Source organism: Emys orbicularis, chromosome 8, assembly GCF_028017835.1.
Source record: "Emys orbicularis isolate rEmyOrb1 chromosome 8, rEmyOrb1.hap1, whole genome shotgun sequence".
Lineage (NCBI taxonomy): Eukaryota > Metazoa > Chordata > Testudines > Emydidae > Emys > Emys orbicularis.
This window is the reverse complement of record NC_088690.1, coordinates 36,177,996-36,200,597: the sequence shown is the minus strand read 5'-3', so window position 1 is coordinate 36,200,597 and position 22,602 is coordinate 36,177,996. Positions and strand designations below refer to the sequence as shown.

The following is a 22,602-nucleotide window of genomic DNA, read 5'->3' as shown; positions in this document are numbered from 1 at the left end:
TGGTCATTTATTTCAAAATACCTGTCAGCAAGTATATCTAACAATACAGACAACAAAAAAGATTCAGGAAATGTTTTTTGACAAATAGATTCCTTCATGGGCATATTAATACAGAACTCTGAGTAGTTCATTTAAACTACAATACAGAACCATATTTCCCACTCCCCTCGGAAGCAGTGCAAAGGCTTGGGAGAGTCAGGGGTAACGGAGGAGCTGAGGGAGAGGGAAGTAATTGCTGGGAACTTGGAGGGTTGTTGGGTATGGGTGGGAAAAGTATAGAACAGGGGTTTTTTTGGGGGGGTGGGGGGAGGGATTGTTAGGGACTTCCTCCATGCAGACCCTGGCTGACCCCTGTCCTCTCCCATTCAGTGAGGCACATCTGCCCCTGTCCCCATGAGTCCCTCCACCACCACACGTACTCCCCACCATCCCCATGTGGCCCAGCACCCCTTCCCCTGTCCCCATGTGTCTTTGTGCCCCACTTAGCCCCCCCCCCCGTCCTCCTTCCCTCGTCACCACATGGCCCTGCATCTCCCTCTCCCCTGTGGCCCTGTGCCTCCACTCCCATTCAACCCCTGCCTCAGTCTGTCCTCCCCCACTAGTCCTTATGAGCCCGTCTGACCCCCCCCCCCCCAGCAGCCCTATCCTGTCTGTCTCCCCATAGCCCGTCTCCTGACCTGGTCTGACAGGCACTGTAAAAAAGGCAGGCTCTTTCTCTTCCCTAGCTGGCTAGGAGCTGCTGCTCTGTTCTATTGCCATACCACTCTCTGGTGGGCAAAAGGCGGAACTCAGCAACTTTCCAGCCAAAGCCTTTTTCTGTGCAAAAATTTAAATATGCACAGCTCATTAATTATGCACACACGCAGTGGTGCAGAATTCCCCCAGGAGTAACTTGTTGACTAGTAGGGAAGTTTCCATGGAAAGTGAGTTGGAGAAGGGCAAGACAAACTTTTCATCTTTCAACAAAATAATTAGCATTTCAGGTATGAAACAAAGGTGGACAGTGATTTCATTCTGAATCTGCCGACTGTTGCTGTGTGTCTTTCGTACCCAGTGTTATGAAAATGAAAGTGTTAATGTGCAAGAATGAAAAATTACAAAATTCTACATGTGTATCTAACATTGTAGAAAGTGTTTGCAGTATTTAAGAAATAGCATGTTCAATTAAGGACTGTATCATAATGCAGATGCTCAAGGGACCCAAGTACTTAATTGTACGATGTTAATTTAATTATTTTAATTTAATTATGAACTTGCTATAAAAGGGTCACTTATCTGAAAAGGTTCCCGGAAACAATAATTTATAGCAACATTTAAGACAAGTACTGTAAATGAAGCTGTTTAAGTAGTTTTTCTGTCTTCACTGGAACATGCTTTCTTTTGCCACAGATGTAATTGTAAAGGTTTTTAAAAAAAACCTGATGAAACTACAGCACTTAAAGGATCAGATCTTGCCATTCAAATTGTCACTTGGCACATAAGGTAGTAATAATGGAAAAAGGAATCTGTTTTAGTACTTCAGTATGTTAAAGCTTCCAATTTTCCCTCAGATAGCCATCAAAAGAAAATTTGAACATGTCTGGCAGATTACTTAGGGAAAATTTGAAATATTCCCTCGTTTAGTATGTTATGTAACTTTTTTGATCCTGTCATTAAGACCAAGAAATATTATCCAGTATTCTACACTTTTATATCTTTGACCCCTGTATCTCCTCACCCTATTTTCTCTTTTGCTTAACGCTTGTCACATGTTTGAAGTTAGATTGTAAACACTCCAGGATAGGGAGTCAGTTCCTTGCTGTGACGAGATATTGTTGGATTCTATAAGTTACAAATTCTTGAAGAAACTGCCACCAATTCTTTTCTTGGACTCTTGACAGTCAAATATTTCACTAGTCTAAAGACGTTTCTGTTATGTGCCATGAGTGAGTCATCTAATCCCAGAGCAGTAAAAATCACAGTAATCTTGCATTATCATGTAATCACTGAAGCTGACAATGAAACAGATTTTAGTGCTGATAAAATAAGACTTTCCACAACATGTATGATCCATTATTCATTTGCATCTTTAAGCACAGCAGTTACAGTTAGGAAGGCACTTTCATTTTATCCTCTTAAAATATTTTAAGACCTGTAAAAAAAAAATTGCAGATCGGACCTGTACTCTTCATCTATGCATTCAACCCAAAGTACATATTTTTTCAGTAGAGTTTAGTAAAATTCCATCTGGATATTTCTGAGTTATGCGAGCATGGGGGTAGAGGGAGAGGTATTTCATGATCTTTTGTGCTCAGCTTACCACTTCATTTTAAAACCTCAAACTTGGAATGTACTTAATATACAGTGAGGAATGTATTTGCCAATAAGTGTGAAAAAATGGTTGAAAAATCAGCGAGACTTAAATTTTTTTTTTAGAAGTTTTTGGAGTATTAAAAAAAAGCAGGTATTTACCAAAGTGCCGTGAGTCAGTCCAAATCTAAGTAGGTATAGGAGTGCATGGCCGTCCCTCCCAGTCAATCTTGCTCTCGGGTCCCTCTTTAGGCAAAGATTGGTGCAGGATTAGCAGTATCTAAGGCCCTGGCCCTCTAAATGAGGCCAAGTGGCAGGTAGTCCGGGGCCCTGACCGTAGGCAGGGCAGAGCTCCAAACAGTTTGATTCCCTAGCTCTGGCAGACAAACACAGGCCTTTTGACCTAAGGTGGGGAGGCTGCCACCCCAGGGGTGGGGTTGGCAGTCGGGGGTAGGGGCACCCAGGCCCACCCTACTCCACCGGGTCCCAGCCCAGGGCTTTAACAGTGGCAGAGTGTTCTGCCACTGGGTCAGTGGGGATCTGCCTGAAACATGGTGACTTGGATTGAGGCAACAGTCCAGCCAGACTATAGTCTAGTGTCCCTGGGCTACTTCCTACCTTCATTTGGTACCTTGGTGTTCTCCCTTCTCCCTGGGGTAGATAGCCAGCGGCAGTCTTCGCAGCTCCTCAGCGCCTGGTTTGGCTGGCAGCTCTGGCAAGGGATCCTCTTTGGAATCCAGGCCCCAGCAGCAGGTGGGAGGCATCTGTCTCCTCCAGAGGTTCCAACCTCATTGAGCTGCAAGGCCCACCTTCTATACTTCCTGTCCCACCTCTCTGTTTCCAGTGGGGTCCTGGCTCTGCCCACCCAGGGTGGGTGGGGGTTCCTCCCCATCAATCTCAGAGGGAGGCCACACCCCCTCGCTACAAGGGGATTGAAGGGGAATCCAGCATGTATGCTGGCCTTTCTGCTCGTCCTGCATCCTCTATTGGGATGAATATTTTAGACCGCAATGTGTTCTGGAGGCTAAGTCCCCAGACCAATATTTATTTTTAACATTTGTTTGCACCTTTCCAAAATACTTGTCTACAATCTGACGATACATAATACATTGACCTTCTACCGTAGATCCAACCTTGAGAGTTACGGATACCTCGGGAATGGAGGTTGTCTATAATTCTGAAATGTTTATAACTTCAAACAAAATGCAGCTCTGGCTCCAGCAGTTCACACTTCGGGCCAGGTTCCAGAGACAGCTAGGCAGCTTCTTTCCCTGGCCTGGGCAAGCTTGTCCCCTTCCCAACTGCGGTGGTGGGGGGTGGGGGGTGAAAACAGCATGTATCCCTCCCCACAGAGTGTATGTGTGTGAAAACAGCAAACCCCCCAACCTCCCCCAAAAGCCAGGCTGATCTTCTGCAGAGCTGTATGATCATGGTGAACAGGAAAATATGGTGGGGGCTACATTACCTGTAAACAGATGAAAATATATAGAACGTTGTTGTTTCACAGTGATACACAGAAGCATTTTTGGACTACATTTCAACATTTGCTGAGATTTTAAGCCCCAAGAGCGATTTCAAGTGTGTGTTTAGTTTTTATTGAAGAATAAGTTTTGAATCCACTTTTTTTGCATTGGAGTTGAAGGGTATTGTGTTTTGCCTGTGATCACTTACTCTGGCAGTGTCCCCAATAGCTTTGTAAAGACTACTGCAGGATGTCAGACTAGTTTGCATCCTTTAGTCCCCCACTCTGTTCATTTCTGCTTCCCCTCATTTTCTCAACTAGCTGAGTCTGGGTTGCTGGATCAGTCTTTTCCAGGCTTGCCAGTCCAGTACTCACTCCACAGCCATTCCATCCTCCCTTAAACAGTCTATCCACCATTTTCCTGGCTGTCAGCTTCTCCGCCTGCAAACTCTTGTCTCAAATGCTTCTTACATACCCATACTGTAACAGGGTGCTGGCTAGGAGATCCAAGCCAGACCCGTTAGCCCAGCTCTGCTTAAAAGGGGGATTAGTTAGGACTGGCCAGGGAGGCCACGCCCTAATCACCTGAGGGGTGCACCTGTGGGCCTGAGTGGACAGCCTGCTATATAAAGCTGGCTGGGAGGAAGCAAGGGGGAGACGGGAAAGGGAGGAGCAAGGAGCTCTAGATCCCTGCTGGCAGGAGAAGCTAGCAGTCTCCCAGGGTGGTGGTGGGGATAGGTAAGAACAATAAAAGAGCACTGGTGCATGTACTTTGGAGCGGTCTCAGACTGAGTTTGTGGAGGGGCTGGGAACAGGCACCGCTACACATACCATCTCAGCCTCCTCTCTTATAGCTTCTCTGGTATTGCAGCCCTTGGTCTCACTCTTGATGACATTGTTCGGCATGTGGTCCGGCAGTGCCACCCCTCTGTGCCGTCAACATCTCATTTCAATGGCATCTAGTCTTAAGTGCCTCTCTTTGTTCGTCTGTGTCTGATCCAGACAGATGTGGCATCACTCTGATTTTGTGGAGTTATCACGTAAGTAATCTGGTCATAAAAGTGTCATAAATCACTCTGCTCATGTTGCAACAGACTTCCCCTGCATTTAGCAGACGCTTGCATTTCTTTGATTTCTCCATTTGCTGTTAACCACCCTGAAGTTACCCAGTGCATCCACCTAGGATCTCAGTTTCTCAGATCAATACATTTTTGAAAAAACTCCACTCCTCGTCTGTTGTTCTAATTTGTGTACCTGTTGGCTCAGATTTTGCAGTGGTCTCCTAAACTTCTCTGTGCAGTCACCACATCTAATGTATGACTCACTGGAGAATAACTCAACATGTGTCCATTTGCCAGTTGCAACCATTACCACCAATGGTTTGTGTTGGGGTGTAACCGTTTTGCTTGGGATAAACTTACAATCTTAACCATCTTCTGACTTATCTCTAATATCCAGTGAATACGGTACACTAACAAAGTAGCCAGACTTGACGCTGCCCAGTAAAAAAAAATATTTCCAGTCAATTTCTCTCCTCTTGGTTTCTCTTAAATGAGAGAGAAGGTGGAACACAAAGATTTTTGCAAGAGCAGCAGTTATTCTGCACAGTTGTTCATTGTACTGGTATACTTTTCATTTTGTGCTGAAAATGAGATGAGTAAAACCTGACAGTTTATACTAAATATAGATGAGAGAAAAGTGAAGAGGACTTACTCGTGAGGAAATTGTACCAAAAAATTAAAATTGTGCACACACTATTTTAAAATTCTGCATATTTTATGCAAAAAAATGCAGAGGCTCCAGCATGGCAGTGGGGAGCACAGGTCACTGGCTGCATGGAGGTAGGAGATCATCCTGCAGCCCCCTCCCCGGGATATGGACTCAGCAATGAGGCTGCACGCAACCCAGCGCAAGGGCTGGGCCTGCCCCAGAATCACCCCAGGGCCCTGCCCCTCCGTGCCAGGTGCACCAAGATAGCAAGCGAGAGGGACAGAAACTCGCATACATGCCCAGCCCTGATCCAGGTGAGGAGCAGGCAGGATCCAAGTGTAAAGGGGCTTACTGTGAGGGAATCCAGGTGTGGAGTGAGAAGGTTCTGTGTGGGGCAATCTGGGTGCGGGCAGCTTGGTGGGGGGTCTGGGTGCAGCGAGGGAACTGGGAGTTCGGGGGGGGGAGGGAGATTCAATGGAGGATTTGGGTATGGGGGAGGGGTCCAGGTGCATGGTAGTTGGGCAGACAGAGGAGCAGCTCCTAGCGTAGTGACCACTGCCCCACAGCTGAGGAGCAATGGGGGCAGGAAGTGGGGGGGGGCAGGTACAGAGGTTCTAGGGTGGGTCTGACCCAAACCTGGCCCTGGCTGCTCCTTGCAGGAGAAGAGGAAGTCCTGTTCTCATCCAAGCTGGGACTAGCAGCTGAGCCTGGTCTGCCCCCATGGTGATTTATCTCTCCACCAGCTGCTCTGGGTGCCAGAAACATGTCTGTGCTGCTGGGGAGGGGCATGTGACTGCTTTGTGGCTTCCCTGTCAGAAGTTATTTTTCTGCAGGGAAGCAAATAAATTGGTGCAGGACATGAATTCTGCATGCACTGGGGCTCCCAAGCTCTATTGCAATAAAATTAAAAAAAGAATACTTTCAGAAATATATAAACAAAACTCAGACAAATTCCTGAAGCAAAGCCAAGGGTATAGTCATTTTCCATTCCCCTTAGACATCAAAATGATGTGTTTGCTTGGTTTGGTTTTAGCCAGTTCATGTTTATGGATTGCTAAGGCTAGAAACAAATACGGTCATTCATTTCTAGTCCTGGTAGTCTATCATTCTGATCAGTGCCATGCCTTCTCAAAATGGTCACTGGTCTCTCTGACCTCAGGTTTTTTTGGGCTGCAGTCTGGGAGTGAATGTGACAAGTCTTAAGTATAAACACGTGTTACCTGCTAGGCATGCCTTCCTTGTTAAGTAGGGGGTTTGGTTGTATTCTTTAGCTGAATTGTCTTTCCAGTAAACAGAAATATTGTGGGTTTATTTTCTACACTTGACTGTTGGGTTTCTCATGGTACAGTAACTCCTCACTTAAAGTCGTCCCGGTTAACGTTGTTTCGTTGTTATGTTGCTGATCAATTAGGGAACATGCTCGTTTAAAGTTGTGCAATGCTCCCTTTTAATGTCGTTTGGCAGCCGCCTGCTTTGTCCACTGCTTGCAGGAAGAGCAGCCCGTTGCAGCTAGCTGGTGGGGGCTTGGAACCAGGGTGGACCGGCAGCCCCCTATCAGCTCCCTGTGCTGCAGCCGCCCAGCAGGCTATCGAGGCAGTTCAGCTGTCCCTCCCCCCATTGCCATGTGCTGCTCCTGCCCTCTGCCTTGGAGCTGCTCCCAGAGACTCCTGCGTTTCGCTTAAAGTCACATTTTTCAGGAACATAACTACAACTTTAAGCGAGAAGTTACTGTAGTTATGTTCCTGAAAAATGTGACTTTAAGCGAAACGATGTTAAGCGAATCATTTCCCCATAAGAATTAATGTAAACGGGGGGGGGGGGGGGGGGTTAGGTTCCAGGGAAATTTTTTTCACCAGACCAAAAACTATATATTATATAGATATACACACAGTATACGTTTTAAACAAACAATTTAATACAGTTCACAGCTATGATGATTGTGAAGCTTAGTTGAGGTGGTGAAGTTAGAGGGTGGAAGAGGGAGGGATATTTCCCAGGGAATGCCTTGCTGCTAAATGATGAACTAGCACTCGCCTGAGCCCTCAAGGGTTAACATGTTGTTAATGTAGCCTCTCATCAAGGCAGCACGAACAGGAAGGAGGGGAGACAGCATAACAGACAGAGACAGATACACACCTTGTGTGTGGGGGAGAGAGAGAGATGCACACTGCCCCTTTAAATAAGCTGACCCACTCTTTAGTCATTGTCTTTTTAAGTGGACCAGGAAGTTGAGACAGCAGCTGCTGCCCCAAGCTCTCTCTGTTCATGTCCCCTCCCTGCTCTATATGGAGAAGGGGTAAGCGGGGTGCAGAAGCAGGGGGGAGGGGGACACCCTGACATTAGCCCTCCCCTTCCCCCCCTGCACAGCAAGCAGGAGTCTCTGGGAGCAGCTCCAAGGCAGAGGGCAGGAGCAGCACATGGCAGTGGGGGGAGGGACAGCTGACCTGCCCGGCAATTGATAGCCTGCTGGGCGGCTGCAGCACAGGGAACTTAGGGGGGCTGCGGGTCCACCCTGGTTCCAAGCCCCCACCAGCTAGCTGCAACGGGCTGCTCTTCCTGCAAGCAGTGGACAAAGCAGGCGGCTGCCAAACGACGTTAGAAGGGAGCATTACACAACTTTAAACGAGCATGTTCCCTAATTGATCAGCAACATAACAACGTTAACCGGGACGACTTTAAGTGAGGAATTACTGTCAGGGCTTTGGAGCAGAGCCCGGAGCTGGAGCGGAGCAATTCAAAAATTTGATTGCTCCAAATCCTTGGTTACTGTAATTTATTATGTATGTTCATGGAAGCTGTCACACTTAAGCGTGATCTATACTGACAGTTTAGCTGGCATAGCTATCTTGGTTAGAAATTAAAAAAAAAAAAAATCCCCTAAATGATGTAACTGTGATAAGTAGTACATTTGCACTAGAGCGTGGCAAAAAAGTTCTCTTGACAGTATAGATTGCTTTGCTTTGTTTGCGGAACCGGTATAAACTATACTGACAAAAGAACTCTTTTGCCTGTATAAGCAGTGTCCCCAGTAGGAGGGTTAAACCCTTTCTAGTGTAGCAGAACCTTAGTAGTACTGAAGGAGTTGTTGGTGTAGATAGAAGGAATGTTTAACTGATCTTCAGTGTGACCTGCAAAGGAAAACAATTGGATTTTTGCCTTTCATGTGATAGTTTTAACTAATTGTTTTTAGTAATAGAAATTCGGGTTCTGCCTGTACTGAAGGCCCCTGGTTACTAGAGAACAAATAAAATGATGACCTCATATGTCAGAGTGAAATATGAGTACTGTATTTGAAAGAGTCAGGAGGATATTTAGTTGGACCATTTAAAACCTTGTTTTTGTTAAGACCTCCTTAACTTCAGAGGGAGGAAGCTTGTGTTATTCTTTGAAGTATGAATCAGCATGCTGACCCTTTAGTTGAATTATGAGGTCTTACAATTCATACCTTCTTAGGCATCTAGACAATCCTCAAGCAAGCCAGGCTTCTTGTTCCTGATATTTAAGGTAAAAGACAAGCAAGAGAACTTTTTTGATGTGGTGGGGAGGAGGCAGCAATTCTACAGTCTTCACAAATCCATAGAGAGTCCGGAAAGGGCATAAACCCAACTTAATCCTTTCTTGGTTACCTATAAGACACTTTGTATAATGGCCAGAGGTGTCTAATTCATTATCCGAACAATATCTCCAAGGGTGCTGGAACAATTTTTATAGTGGGGGTGCTATGAGCCATTGAACTAAACTGTAAATCCTGTATATAATGGAAACCACTTCAAGTCAGGGAGTGCTGCACCGCCCGCCCACACCCTTAGTTCCAGCTCTTCTTAATACCACAATCATGGTGCAGGATTCAAAAACCCTTGTTCTCATAAGATGAGAACATTTATTCATATGTTGCTATTTCACTTGCTGCTATTGTAGAGCTTGACTAACCAATTTCTACTGCATTGGGAAATTATCAGAACACTGGTATGTCTGAGAAATGTTATAGAATATCCTATTACACAAATTAGCTTTACATTTGGACTAAAATATTTCAGGAGAGAGCACAATGACCTCTCTCTTTAAGTAACTAATTTGTATTACAGATTGCCCTGAAATATGATCCACAGGCAGAAGAAGATCTACGCAACTGGATAGAAGAGGTTACAGGGATGAGCGTTGGTGTAAACTTTCAGTTGGGCTTAAAGGATGGCATAATCCTATGCGAGTAAGAAGCAAATTTTCTTTTTATTTTAGGTAGTTTTGCTCTTTCCAGGTTCTAGAGAGCACTAGCTAAGGACTTCCTTTTGAATATATCACAGTTCTCAATAATCAGAATACAGTTGCTACCAAGGAAGAGACTGCTTCCATGTCTGCTTTCTCTTCCCTGGGCTCAAGAAAGACTAAAAATTGAACCCAGATCACCGACATATGATACTACAGTATGAAACTGGCACATTTTTATGGATTTGTGTATGGATTAAGAGACTTGTCAGATGTCCTCGAGCCTAAGATAGGCCCTTTACATAAATCTAAATCATTTAACCATGACGAGTCATGTTTTGCATCGTCACTATGTCTACGGTAGCATGACAATAAAGACTTTTACATAATGCCTGTACAAATAGTGTGAAAATGAGATTCACTATTTACACATTTAATTAATTTTTCCCCAGACTTATAAACAAACTGCAGCCAGGATCAGTGAAGAAAATCAATCAATCAGAACTAAATTGGCATCAGGTAAAAAAAAAATCCTACCTCCTTTGTTTCCAGAACTGATGTGAATGCGATATTACTGCCTCTTTACTTAAAACTTTCCAGTGGTTGATTAACTATGTGTATGAAGTCTTAAGCAAATGGGTAGACTGGGTTGTCCTCTAAATGCTACTTCAGTACAAATGTTCAATAGCAGCTTTAATTACTAGCAGAAATTTCAGGTGGTAGACAAATGAGACATATAGTAAGACTACTTCCTTAGGAGGAAAGACTTTTAAAAAATGTCTGTCTTAGTTAAACTTTAACTGGAACTTTCCACCAGCCAAAGCTGCTAGATACCACAGTCTATGCCATATGAAGTTAATAGCCCTGTACGCCATACTGTTCAAGGTTATTGCATGAAATGTAGTTCTGCAAAATAGGAATAAATACCACTGAAATCCTTTCATTACACTTTTTTTTTTTTTTTTTTTTTTTTTTTTTTTTAGCAGTGTTGGATGAAATATTGGTATATAACTCAAAAAAAGATTAAAATGGCAAAATGCACAAGCAGTAATTGTATCTCTGATATCCAGATTAAAATTAAAATTAGGCTACAAATTTGTTTTTGTACATAGGGATTGGTCTGTCTAGTACACAAGACATGTTATGCTTGGTAGTCCCTTGTAAATGGTCTAGGACTAGTCTAAACTAAACAGCCTTAAGAATAGTTCTTCTGTCATGCCTCTGAAAGAAAAGGCCAAATTTAGTCCTGACTGGGACCTATAGGCACTACCCAAAAACTACTAATAAATAATACCTGAAGTTGGGTTGAATATGTCTCAGTGAGTCAACAGTAAGGTGCACAGTAAAAACAGGAATTTCACATTTGACAGGTTATTAATGGACCAGTTTAAGTTAGGTTTGACATTTAAGTGCCGTCTGAAACAAATCCCATATTCCATAATTTCTACACATTGTAGTTCTTCCTTCAAAAAGGTATTTTATAACATAACTCAATGGAACTAGATTACTGGCACAGAAATTTGACCTTTTTGGGCGGGGAGGGGCATATTTAAACCAGTGGCTCTCAACTTTTCCAGACTACTGTACCCCTTTCATGAGTCTGAATTGTCTTGCGTACCACAAGTTTCACCTTGCTTACAAAATGATACATAGAAATACAAGTGTTATAGAAAACCTATTGCTGAAAAAATTGCTTGCTTTCTCATTTTTACCATACAATTATAAAATAAATCAACTGGAATATAAATATTGTTCTTACAATTCAGTGTGTAGTATATAGAGCAGTATGGAAGTTTGTAATGACTTCGCTATTAATTTGTATGTAGCTTGTTGTAAAACTAGGCAAATATCTAGATGAGTTGATGTACCCCCTGGAAGACCTCGGTATACCCCAAGAGATATGCATATCCCTGGTTGAGAACCACTGATTTAAACAAGAACATCTCTGGGGAAAGCAGATAGATGCTGTGTAGTGCCTTGTTAAAGACATCTGCTAGGGATGTCAGGCACTAGCCACTGTTGGAGACAGCGGCCAGACTAGATAGACCATCAGTCTGATCGGGAATAGCAGTTCTATGTGCAAAACAAAAAATCCAAATGCAGAATGAATGAGTGTTATGCTAAGCTTTACCACTCATTTACTTTGCTCTATGTTGTGTCCCATCTGTATTACATCTTGGCTAAACTCTTCAAGACAGGGAGCTTGTTCCTACTGTAATTTTGAAGCTATAAATATTTTCCAAAATGAAACATTTGCCTTGACGTGTTTTATTTTTCAGTTGGAGAACATTGGGAATTTTATCAAAGCCATCCAAATCTATGGTATGAAGCCACATGATATTTTTGAAGCAAATGATCTTTATGAGAATGGGAACATGACCCAAGTTCAGACTTCACTTGTGGCACTAGCAGGTCTGGTAAGTATTTATCTACACAGAATATACTGTACCACACTGAACTGGTAGAAATCCATGCACTAGCCAGAATCATCTCTTCCACTCATAAGGGTGGAAAACTCGGCAGGCAGGTCCTTCTAGTATGCTCCTCTCTTCCCCCAGGGGTCCTGCAGAAGCCACATTTTGGGTGCCTTGGTGCCTCCCTTGTCAAGGTAGGGGGTAAAAGGATTGTGGGTAAGAGAGGGTTGGGGTTATGAAAGTGCTGTCTTTAACAGCATACCACCCCGCCCGCCCCCCGCTTACATGTGACAACCCGGGAAGGAGTTTGACACAGTATTAACTGATGCTAAATCTTCTCCACAACAGCTGTTGAGCAGCCACAGAGTGACTTTGCTAATGGTAGCCTGAAATATATTAAAGCTATGCTTGCAGGGAGCAGAAGCCAAGAGGGTTAGCTGTCAGTACAGGACTACGTTTTCTCTGCGGACTGGGGATGTCCTAGGTATGTGAGGTAGGAAGGCCTTGTACTCAGAACACACACAGCAACCAAACCCCATTCACTAGAGGAGATGAAGTCTGAGAATGTGGAGGTTAACCTCAGAATCCTTAATATCTTTAGACCCCCCCCCCCCCCCCCCCGGCCCATGGATTTTTCAGGGTGAAGACGACCAATGAATCACATGTATTAATCCTTTTGAATTTCAGAAGGCTATATGAATAATTACTAGTGTGGTTGGCTACATAACCAGTAGAAAAAATCCTGCCACTTACCTAATTGTACAGGATGACTATAGTTTAATATTAGAAAATGTTTCTAGCAGTAAAAGATGTACATACTAAATGTAAGACTTAGTCAAGTAATACTTTCTCTTGTCAAGCAAATCTAAAACTTGCTGGCCAATATTTTTAAGAAGTGACTAATGATTTTGGGTGGTGGTTTTTTTAGTTCCCACAGTGACACCTTAAAGGGACTGATTTTCAGAGTACAGATTTGCAGCACTTTCTGAAAATCGGGCCCACATAAGGCATCTTAAGTTTGGGACCCACAAGTTGAGGCACTCAATTATTAGTCACTTATGAAAAGCTTAGCCTGCTGTCTGTGGATGGGGTGTAATTCCTTCAAGAAGTTCTAATGGCAAGAAGTATGATTTGAAAAGTGAGTGTTCACTTTTTGAATGACTTGTTTTTACTTAGGCAAAAACCAAAGGATTCCATACCACAATTGATCTTGGTGTCAGATATGCAGAAAAACAAGCAAGGAGTTTTGATGCAGGAAAACTAAAAGCTGGCCAAAGTGTAATTGGCCTGCAGGTAAGCATGAGATTAAAGTTTTTTGTGTGTATGGTAAACCAAACTGAGAAACCATCTTCAAATGTACTAGATAATTTGCTGTTTGAAAAAGCAGTTGATTGAAGTGCTATTCACTTAAGGGCTTGTCTATACGAACATTTAGTGCACGGCAAATGTAAATCTACCACACACTAGCCTGCTATGTACGAACTGTCCATGTGGACATTGCCGTTGCAAACTACAAGTTCCCTAGTGCACTTTGTAGTACCCAGCAGCAGACTCATGTGAGGTAGATTTATACTGCAGCTTGCTGCATGCTGTTTATGTAGACAAGCCCTAAAATGGGTTGCTGGTTTCTCACCTAGAACAAGTTCTCTTTCTGCTGTTAGTGTGCAGTTTGTTTTCTGTCCTTGTAAACAATTGATAGGATTTCTAAAATTGAGTGATAGTCGGTGAAAGGAGTTTCTTCCTCTACTGTAATCTCTAAATTAGGCTTGGCAGAATTAGGTATTTATCGATAAATGTTGATTTCACTGAACACACACACAAGTAGATGAAAAATATTTCCATTCCTCCTCATGAAAATGTACAAATGAGCAAAGAAAGAAAAATGCTGCTTGAGATTGAGTCCCACCTTCCTGTTTATAAAAAATGTTGTATTGCCAGCATTAGGAGAGCTGGAACAGGGGTGCTGTTTAGGTACCTTTTTAAACTTTTTGAATCTCAGCATTAAATAATTATTGACTGACCCCTTTCATCTCCCCCTATGTTGCAACTGTGAAAATTTAAATTGGTAAAATTGAAAAAAAAAATGCATAACCTCTTATTTTAAACAACTGAATATTTAAAACTGATATCAATGCTTAAAAATAAACATTGATCTGTCAAAACTATAAAAAATAGAATTCTGCCAAGCCTAAATATAATAGAGGGAGGGATAGAGAAGTGGGCTTAATGTTTCTTGTAAAACATCATTTCTCTATCCCAAGAAATAGTGGTTTAGAAGCAAGTTGGAAGCTTGCTGGATGCAGTGCTACTTTGAATTTTGAGGGGTCTGTTCTCTCTGTTTTCTGTGCTAATCAATCAGAATAAGACAATCGCCTCAAACATTAATTTGTTGTACCACACAACTGCAAGTACAGTAGAACCTCAGTTACGAACACCTCAGGATTGGAGGTTGTTCTGTCAAAAGTTTACAACTGACTTAATACTGCTTTGAAACTTTACTATGCAGAAGAAAAATGCTGCTTTTAACTATCTTAATTTAAATGAAACAAGCAGTTTCCTTGCCTTGTCCAGTTTTTTTTAAACTTTCCCTTTTTTAATAGTTTACCTTTAACACAGTACTGTATTTGCTTTTTTCTCTGACACTGCCTGATTGCATACTTCCGGTTCCAAATGAGGTGTGTAGTTGGCTGGTCAGTTCTTAACTCAGGTGTTCATAACTCTGAGGTTCTACTGTAATGTGATGTGAATTAGCCTTTCCATTGTAGACCATATGGCTAAAATATGCATTGGTGCACAAAATGAAATTAGGTTTCTCTCTCTAATCAACACACTGTTGGACACGCATACCCCCTTGCATAGCCATTGAAATATGGCATTGGATTACTTGTCATTCTTTGCTCAAGAGAAGCTCAGTATCTGTTTAGAAGTGAACATTAAGGTCAGTGGCTAAGCTGTAACTGCTTTCTCTATGTTAAGGTCCAACCAATGCAATTATTGTTTGTATCTCTGTTCCTGGACTAGGTCTCCTTGAGTTGCTATATCACTTCCCCCCTCACCCTTTTTTGTGTTTTTATAAAGATGGGAACCAACAAGTGTGCCAGCCAGGCAGGTATGACTGCTTATGGGACCAGAAGACATCTCTATGATCCAAAAATACAAACTGATAAACCATTTGACCAGACAACAATTAGCCTACAGATGGGTACTAACAAAGGGGCCAGTCAGGTAAGCAAGGTTACATGTGATACCGTATTTCAAAATTAGCTATTGTCATGACACTGCAACACTCCAGTGAGCAAGCAGGTAGGTGACAGGCTGAAAGGGTGGATCTGCATCTTGCTAAGGGAGTCTTCAATTGAGACCTGGGGAGGGCACTGTACCAGCAGTACTTCCTTGAGCCTCTTGTGGGCACATGATCTGCTTCCTGCTGAGAAGAACTAGAGGGAACAAAAAACAGTGCCTACAGCAAGCCCCTTTCTCTGGCTGTATTGTCAGAAAAGTAAGGGGAAGCATCATTTCACATACTCACTAGCCAAAACCAAAACGAAAGACAGCTCCCTGGGCAGTATCCTGGTTGAATGTCCACCATCCCTTTTGCAACATCCAAAAGGGGGGCATGCTGGGCTTCTTACGAGGGCCTTCCCCCTAGGGGTTGTAGAGCTATAGCTTAACTTTTTCACTGGTGTGTTTAGTAGATGTTCACTGTTGGTCCTGTAATATTGTATTTTAAATCACTTTTACTGTTCAGCTTGTACAAGTGGATGCTGTCCGTACAGAACTCAGTGAAATTCATTGTCAAGATTAACTGAATTTAAGGGTAACCTTGCCATAAATTTACTTCATTATTATCCTGTTTCACTAGGCTGGGATGCTGGCACCAGGCACCAGAAGAGATATTTATGACCAGAAGCTCACATTACAGCCAGTGGACAACTCTACTATTTCACTACAAATGGGTACCAACAAAGTGGCTTCCCAGAAGGGAATGAGCGTGTACGGGCTTGGACGACAAGTGTATGACCCCAAATATTGTGCTGCTCCAACAGAACCTGTAATTCATAATGGAAGCCAAGGAACAGGAACTAATGGGTCAGAAATCAGCGATAGTGATTATCAGGCAGAATATCCAGATGACTATCCTAGCGAGTACCAAGATGACTATCAAAGAGATTACCATGGTCAGTACAGTGACCAGGGCATTGATTATTAGATTTGTATCAAAAGCTCAGTATATTAGTCCATTATTTTATTCAGTAAAAACAAAACTAGCCTTGTGGAATTGTTACCCGTCTTCCTACACACTATGCTTAATGTTCCTAAAGAAAGATTGCCTTACATACATTCCTTTTTCCTTTCTCTGCCCTTTCCCTCTTCTAGTTGCCTTTAGTGCTGTAACAGTTGTAGTCTACAGCATAACCAATAACTGCATATGAAGTAAAAAGGAATACTGTGAAAGGGGAGTACTCTTGTACAGCCAATTCTTTTAATAAAGATCTATGCATCTTCACAATCCCCTACTCAAATAGGTATTTAGACACAACATCCACCCCTCATTTTACTTATTTAGTACTTACCTAATTTCTGCATGGAATACTGAAAAGACTTCCATGCTTACGTTAAATGCTAAAGTTAAGCTGCAGTATTAGTAAATAATTACTTTATTTCTGCAGTATGGTTTGCTTATGTTTAAAGTCAGACAGTAGACAGGATAAATGTGCATTTGTGATTAATTGTGTATTCATTCCATTATCTAAACTGACCAAACTCCTAGAAATAGTTGTCGTACTAAAAAGGGAACTTGTACAAAGTCCTTGAGCCCACAGAAGTCCCATGTTTTGATGGTGCATTTATTTTTGTTTGTGCCATAATATATCCATGTAGAAATGCTTTTTCTTCCTTGAACTGTATTTATTGCCACATTTCTCATCATAAACTGATCCCATTGTATTTTTATAAATATTTTTTTCTTGAAGGTACATGACTTTGATGTCTCATTCATTTGTTACATTACCATTAATTACCACAGAAATTATTCCCAAATCTTATTCTTGGCTGTGTCAAGGTAATCTAGAACCCCCACAGCTCAGGAAATGTGTGAATGGTTCTGAAAAAAAATTCTAGTGTACCTGTGTCAGGCCACAGTATGAAATGTTCTTTTCAACATCAGAGTCCTAGAAAGGGAGGGAATCCCCTGTGGATCGTAACTGGGAGCAGCATACAGAAGAGAATACTCTCTACAATCCCATGAGCTACCTGGGCCATGGGTGGAGCATCTGTAGGGTTTCACTAGGTCCTCCTCCCTAAGGTTGAGAGCAATATTGTCTGTCTACACATTCTGCAGGGACCTGCTCTGCTTACCCTCTCTCATTCCCCCAGACACCTGTAGGTAAGAAGCAGACTTCAACTTGAAACATGCAGTTTGTACGTCATGACCCCTGTGAGAATAATCTGTGGAGGGGAGAATAGCGGCTTATGACTAAAATGCAATTACAAAATCCAGAATCATACAATTTGGGAATAGGAGGAGTTGCAGAATTACTACAGAGCCTCTGCTTTGGCCTATACCCTTGACATGGCCAGTATGTACATTCATCGTATATCTGCTACTCAGAGGTGGTGCTTCAACTAACATTTAACAGAGCATTAAGTGTAGCATTCAAAAACTACAAGCATACATGTTTTAGGCAGCTGCCAGCAAACAACAAAAAATAAGGGCGTTCTTTGAATGGACTAGAAGGCTGTCTCCCTCTGTGTGGACTACTGAGAAGCAACACTAAGGGTCTGTCTACACTTGAAACACTATAGTGGCATCGCTGTAGCATTTAAGTGTAGACATACCTATGCTGACAGGAAGGCTTCGCCTGTTGGTGTAGGTAATCCACCTCTTCCATCAACCTAGCACTGTCTACACTGGGTGTTAGGTTGGCCACAACTGTTGCTCAGGCCTGTGGCTTTTTCAACTCCCGGAGCAAGATAGCTGTAGACCAGGCCTATATTATTTGCCTTCTCTAACCACTTTAACAATAGCCTAACACTAGGGCTCCCAGAGATGCTAACAAAGCTGTCCCAACATTAGCAGTGGAAGGGGGACAGGTTAAAAACAACTGTAGATGGGGTCCTTGCTGTGAGTACTTGAGTCATGCTAATAGCAAGGCATCCTGAGCTTGTGAAGGGCCCTTCCGTCAGGAAGATAAACAAACTGCCTGTTTGTTACCGAGTTCCTGCTGTTTGCTTTTGATATGGTTTGATATCAGACATTTTCAGCTGGCCTGTTGACTGTAGCTTAGCTATTTATGTCTAACAAATCATCCTGAAGTAGCTGCCTGAGTCAACAGAATTAAAATAACCATTTCACATATTAAGGGGGGGGGGGGGGGGAAAGGAACTGTCCATCAAACCTGTGAACTATTATTTTTACTGCAGTTAGTCCTGTATAGGAGTTAAATCCCTAAGAAGGTAATTAGTCTCAGTGCCCACCTATCATGTTAAACAAAATGCTTAAAAGCAGTATTATGATTACTATGTCAGTTATGCCATATTGATAAGTTTATTTTTTTTAAAATGCAAGCTCCAGGAAAGTAGTTTAAACTAATCGTGCTCATTAGGACCACAATCCTGGTCCAACTGTCAATAGTGCAGGATCAGACTCAAATACATATAATTATTTTCCCCCATTATGCAACAGGGACCAAGTTAATTAGCATGAAATGTGCAAATCACTTTCCTCAAACACAAGTTTTCATTTTTCAGTGGTTTAAGGCATCATGACTCTGAATTCAGTGGACAGTCCACACTGAGGCATGAGGAAATACCCACATAATGCTTAAATACACTTCTCTAAATTTCATACCAATTAACTAGTTGGTACATACAGTCACAAATGTCATTACCTGTTTTCTTAAAAGCCCATGCTTTGTGTACAATTGTTTTTCAAATTCATGTACTTTGAAATATACTATAAAATTGATTAATACACTAATCCTGATGTCAGTCACTTAATGCTGTACTGTCATGCTCATGACTTCCACAGGGCAGACCTGTACAGGCCAGACTAGTGCTGTACATCTGAAACATACTCCAGTACCCGCAACATCCCTTCTGATTTTAAAGTTCCGCACTAAGAAGTGAGAGTGCCTGTCAACTGCCAAATTTTATAAAGACCTTTATCCACAGAAAAGGTGCTCTAAGGGCAGTGGCATTGCAGCCTACACCCCAATGTGTTAAAGCTGGTCTTAGATGAGAAGGTATGTTCTTCAAAATAGACCTTCCTTCCCTCTACCCTTCTAGAAAGACATAGAGTCAAGGCCCTTACTTATCCAGACTCATGGAAATTCCATTTAGCAGCATGGGCTTTGCACTGAGGAAAAAGCTACTCTTCAGCAGTAACTGATACCCTCCTAACTTTGTGATTTAATTCTTAATCTGAGTCCATTCTGCTTTGTAGACTGATAAAATTAAGGGGATGTTTATTAGTTACTGTAACTTGTTTATCACAATTCTTAAGATAGTCATTTTAGAAGTAGTCTCTCTGAGGAGTTCTTTAGAAGGGAAGCCTAACCCCACTCTCGCAATGTGCAACAGGTTTGGTCCTGCCTCTTAAAGTTGCAGATCAGAGGAATGGAGAGTTAAGACATATCAGAATCAGATTTTACTTTTAACAGCCTGCAAAAAGTAAAACTGACCAACCTAGTTTTACAGCAACATGTAAACAGCATAAATGGTGAAAAATAAGTAAAGGCAACTGAATATAGGCCATCAAAAGACTAAACGCATTAAGTTGGCAGTTGCACCTGACAACATTTGATATTCAAGTGCTCTAAAGTACCTTTTAAAATGATCAATTAGGCATTCTTTGAAAGAGATGTAGTTAAACATATTTGGGAAGTGTCTATTTCACACACAAGCTCGTGTTCCTATTTAAATGCTTAATTGCAAGAACTGTCCTTCCTTTCCCACTTCTAGCAGATGTAGCAATGTATTAGTAAATATGGAAAGATGACACATACTGCATAAAATAAACCCAAACCTCAAACAATAGGAAACCATTAAAAGATGTATGTGGGAGAACATGGAGTTGAAACAATGATGAAAGACTACTGTTAACTTGGTCTGGGAACTAAATGCAATATAGTTTAACTGTCCTCTAACACACTGGAGTGAGAGAAGGTGGCTAGTCAGTAATCCACAAATTTTCTTAATATACCCATGTTTTTCAGGGCAAGGAAAAAACTTTCCTCTGTAATAACACTGTACAAGTTTAAGGGACTATACACATTATTGTAAGACAAGAACTGAAAATCCAGGACTTTCTTTTGAGAAGAAAAGATATGCTGTTAAGTATCCATGGCCATTCAGTATCCTACCCATCAGGTTTCTGAAGTCTTAAGAAGTCAAATTTTTAAAATAGGAATGTGCACAAGGATTCTGAAGACGACCTGAAGACCACCTCTGCATTTCTCGAAAGCTTGTACCTTCTACCAACAGAAGTTGGTCTAATAAATTACCATCTCACCCACCTTGTCTCTCATACATCCTGCGACCAATATGGCTTCAACACCACTACAAACAACTATGGAAGATACTGTACTTAAATATGTCTCCTTTTCTTTGGCTTTAGGGTTCCTGCACTGCTTTAAATTTACCATTCTAAACTATACTCCAGTTTCTGACATAGCATCTTAAGTGGGAGGTCATAAGTTTATTTCTGTTTTTAAATTTCTTGTAAAATAAAGTTTTATAAATGATTTCCTACTTCCCTATTGGTGTTTAGAAGTCTTTTCAGCAACAGAGAAACTGATTATATATAAAGTGCTATCAAATGCACAAAACAAACTTACATGACAGAAAAAAAAATCCATCAACTTTTAAGTTATAGTCACAGTAGGGGTTGCTTGCATCTATCATGGCTACTAAATTTTCAGTCAAGGACTATAGAGTGTTAATATCTGGCTGAAAACGTGGGGGATACGGAAATGCTGACAGAAATGTTTAAACCTCCTTTTCACATGGCAGGGGGAGGGAATCCATAGATCTCAATGGAATGGTCTGACCAATTTTTATTAAAAGACAAGAGAATTGCCACGAATTGCCTTTGCTGCCTTTGATATTTCCTTGGTTATTAAACAAACTCTGTCCTCCTCCATCTTTGAGTTTGTTCTTTAGGGCAGCAAAGACAGGAACTTTCTCTTACCTGCAGAAATGTTCCAGCTCATAGACTGAAACCATCTGTACTACCTGTATATCTCTGCTAGAGACATCTGGTCTCCCACTCAATCCTGCCTTCAAACAGGAAGTTAAAGCAGCTCTGGGGGGGGGAAAGGATTGTGTAGCACTGAGTAAAAATCGACCATCAGATCTAGATGAATTAAAAACGAAACCTCACTATAATATCCTGATCTTTTGAAATCTTTTCCAATTTCCTCCCAAAAGATAGAGAAATGGACCCATGTATCTCATGAAATGAGAAAATTTTGACCTCATGAAAATTTATGACATCCAGGATCCAAACCCACCCCAGAGCTCAACGAAACTTCAATTGTGCATAAAAAGACATTCCCTGATGCTCTTCGAGGGTTTTATTATTATTATTTAAACTTTTTGTCTTCTCCTTCAGCATCTCTTCTGGAGGCTCCTCCTCTCCCCCCGAGTCTTCTTAGGACTCCATCCTTTGTCATCTCTTCACTCTCTCCCCATGAGGTAATTTCCTTCACTCCCCAAACTACCACTTCTATGCCAGAAACTTCCACATCTACTTCTTCACCCCAATGTCTCAACCTCTGTCCAGTCACGTCTGCCTCTCTATGACATTTCATCCTATGATCTCAGATCAACATCAAGAGCCCAGCTTATTTTCCCCGCTTTCTGTCGCATACTAAATGTCTGTTCATTTTAATTTACAAACGTTAGTACATCTAGAGGATTTATCCCTCATCTGCCCTGCAGAGAGGAACCAAAGGGCTGTTTATAATTTTCCTCCTCACCAAGACCACCCATCCACCTGCACAAAAAAACCCTTCCCAAACCAAAAAACAACCAACCGACCTCCCACAAACCCCATGTACCTCGTAGCCATTGTCTTGGCTGAGGGAAACTGGAGATAATTTCCTTCCAATGGCTTCAATGTTGCTCCTTAATTGGGTGTAGTGGTTATTAAGGGATATTAAATAGTCCAAATGGGAGTGATCTAAAAGAACCTTCTTTACAGTTCTGTGCATCAACTGACCCAGGGACTATTGGCCAATATTTTCCATATAGATGCATACAGAATTACTGCTGGGTCCCATCAGCTGACTTATCAAGCGGGTCCGATACCAAAAGGATAGTTCTTGGACTTTGTCAACTTACTGTTTTCAAGCAGCACCACAAATCTTACAGGAGATTTGTTTATTAATTCAACTTTTATAAAACCTCATAAATACTTTTACATTTTTAATAAAATCAGATATGCTGGAAAAATCCATTATTGTACATAAAAATTAAACAATAATTAAATCTCTAATTTTTTCTTCAGTGCAAGAGGTACAA

The 22,602-nt window shown here is 41.8% G+C and overlaps 1 protein-coding gene across 1 annotated transcript in view; it reads left to right on the top strand.

Moving 5' to 3' along the window:
- The window catches only part of CNN3 (calponin 3), a 44,043-nt gene extending 26,990 nt beyond the window's left edge, over positions 1-17,053 (top strand). Inside the window, exons 2-7 of the mRNA XM_065409130.1 lie at positions 9,547-9,668; positions 10,117-10,183; positions 11,944-12,081; positions 13,255-13,371; positions 15,157-15,303; positions 15,941-17,053. Coding sequence (XP_065265202.1) covers positions 9,547-9,668; positions 10,117-10,183; positions 11,944-12,081; positions 13,255-13,371; positions 15,157-15,303; positions 15,941-16,288 — 939 coding nt within the window. The 3' untranslated portion in view covers positions 16,289-17,053. The remainder of the gene's footprint in view (positions 1-9,546; positions 9,669-10,116; positions 10,184-11,943; positions 12,082-13,254; positions 13,372-15,156; positions 15,304-15,940) is intronic.
- Positions 17,054-22,602: the final 5,549 nt, after the last annotated feature.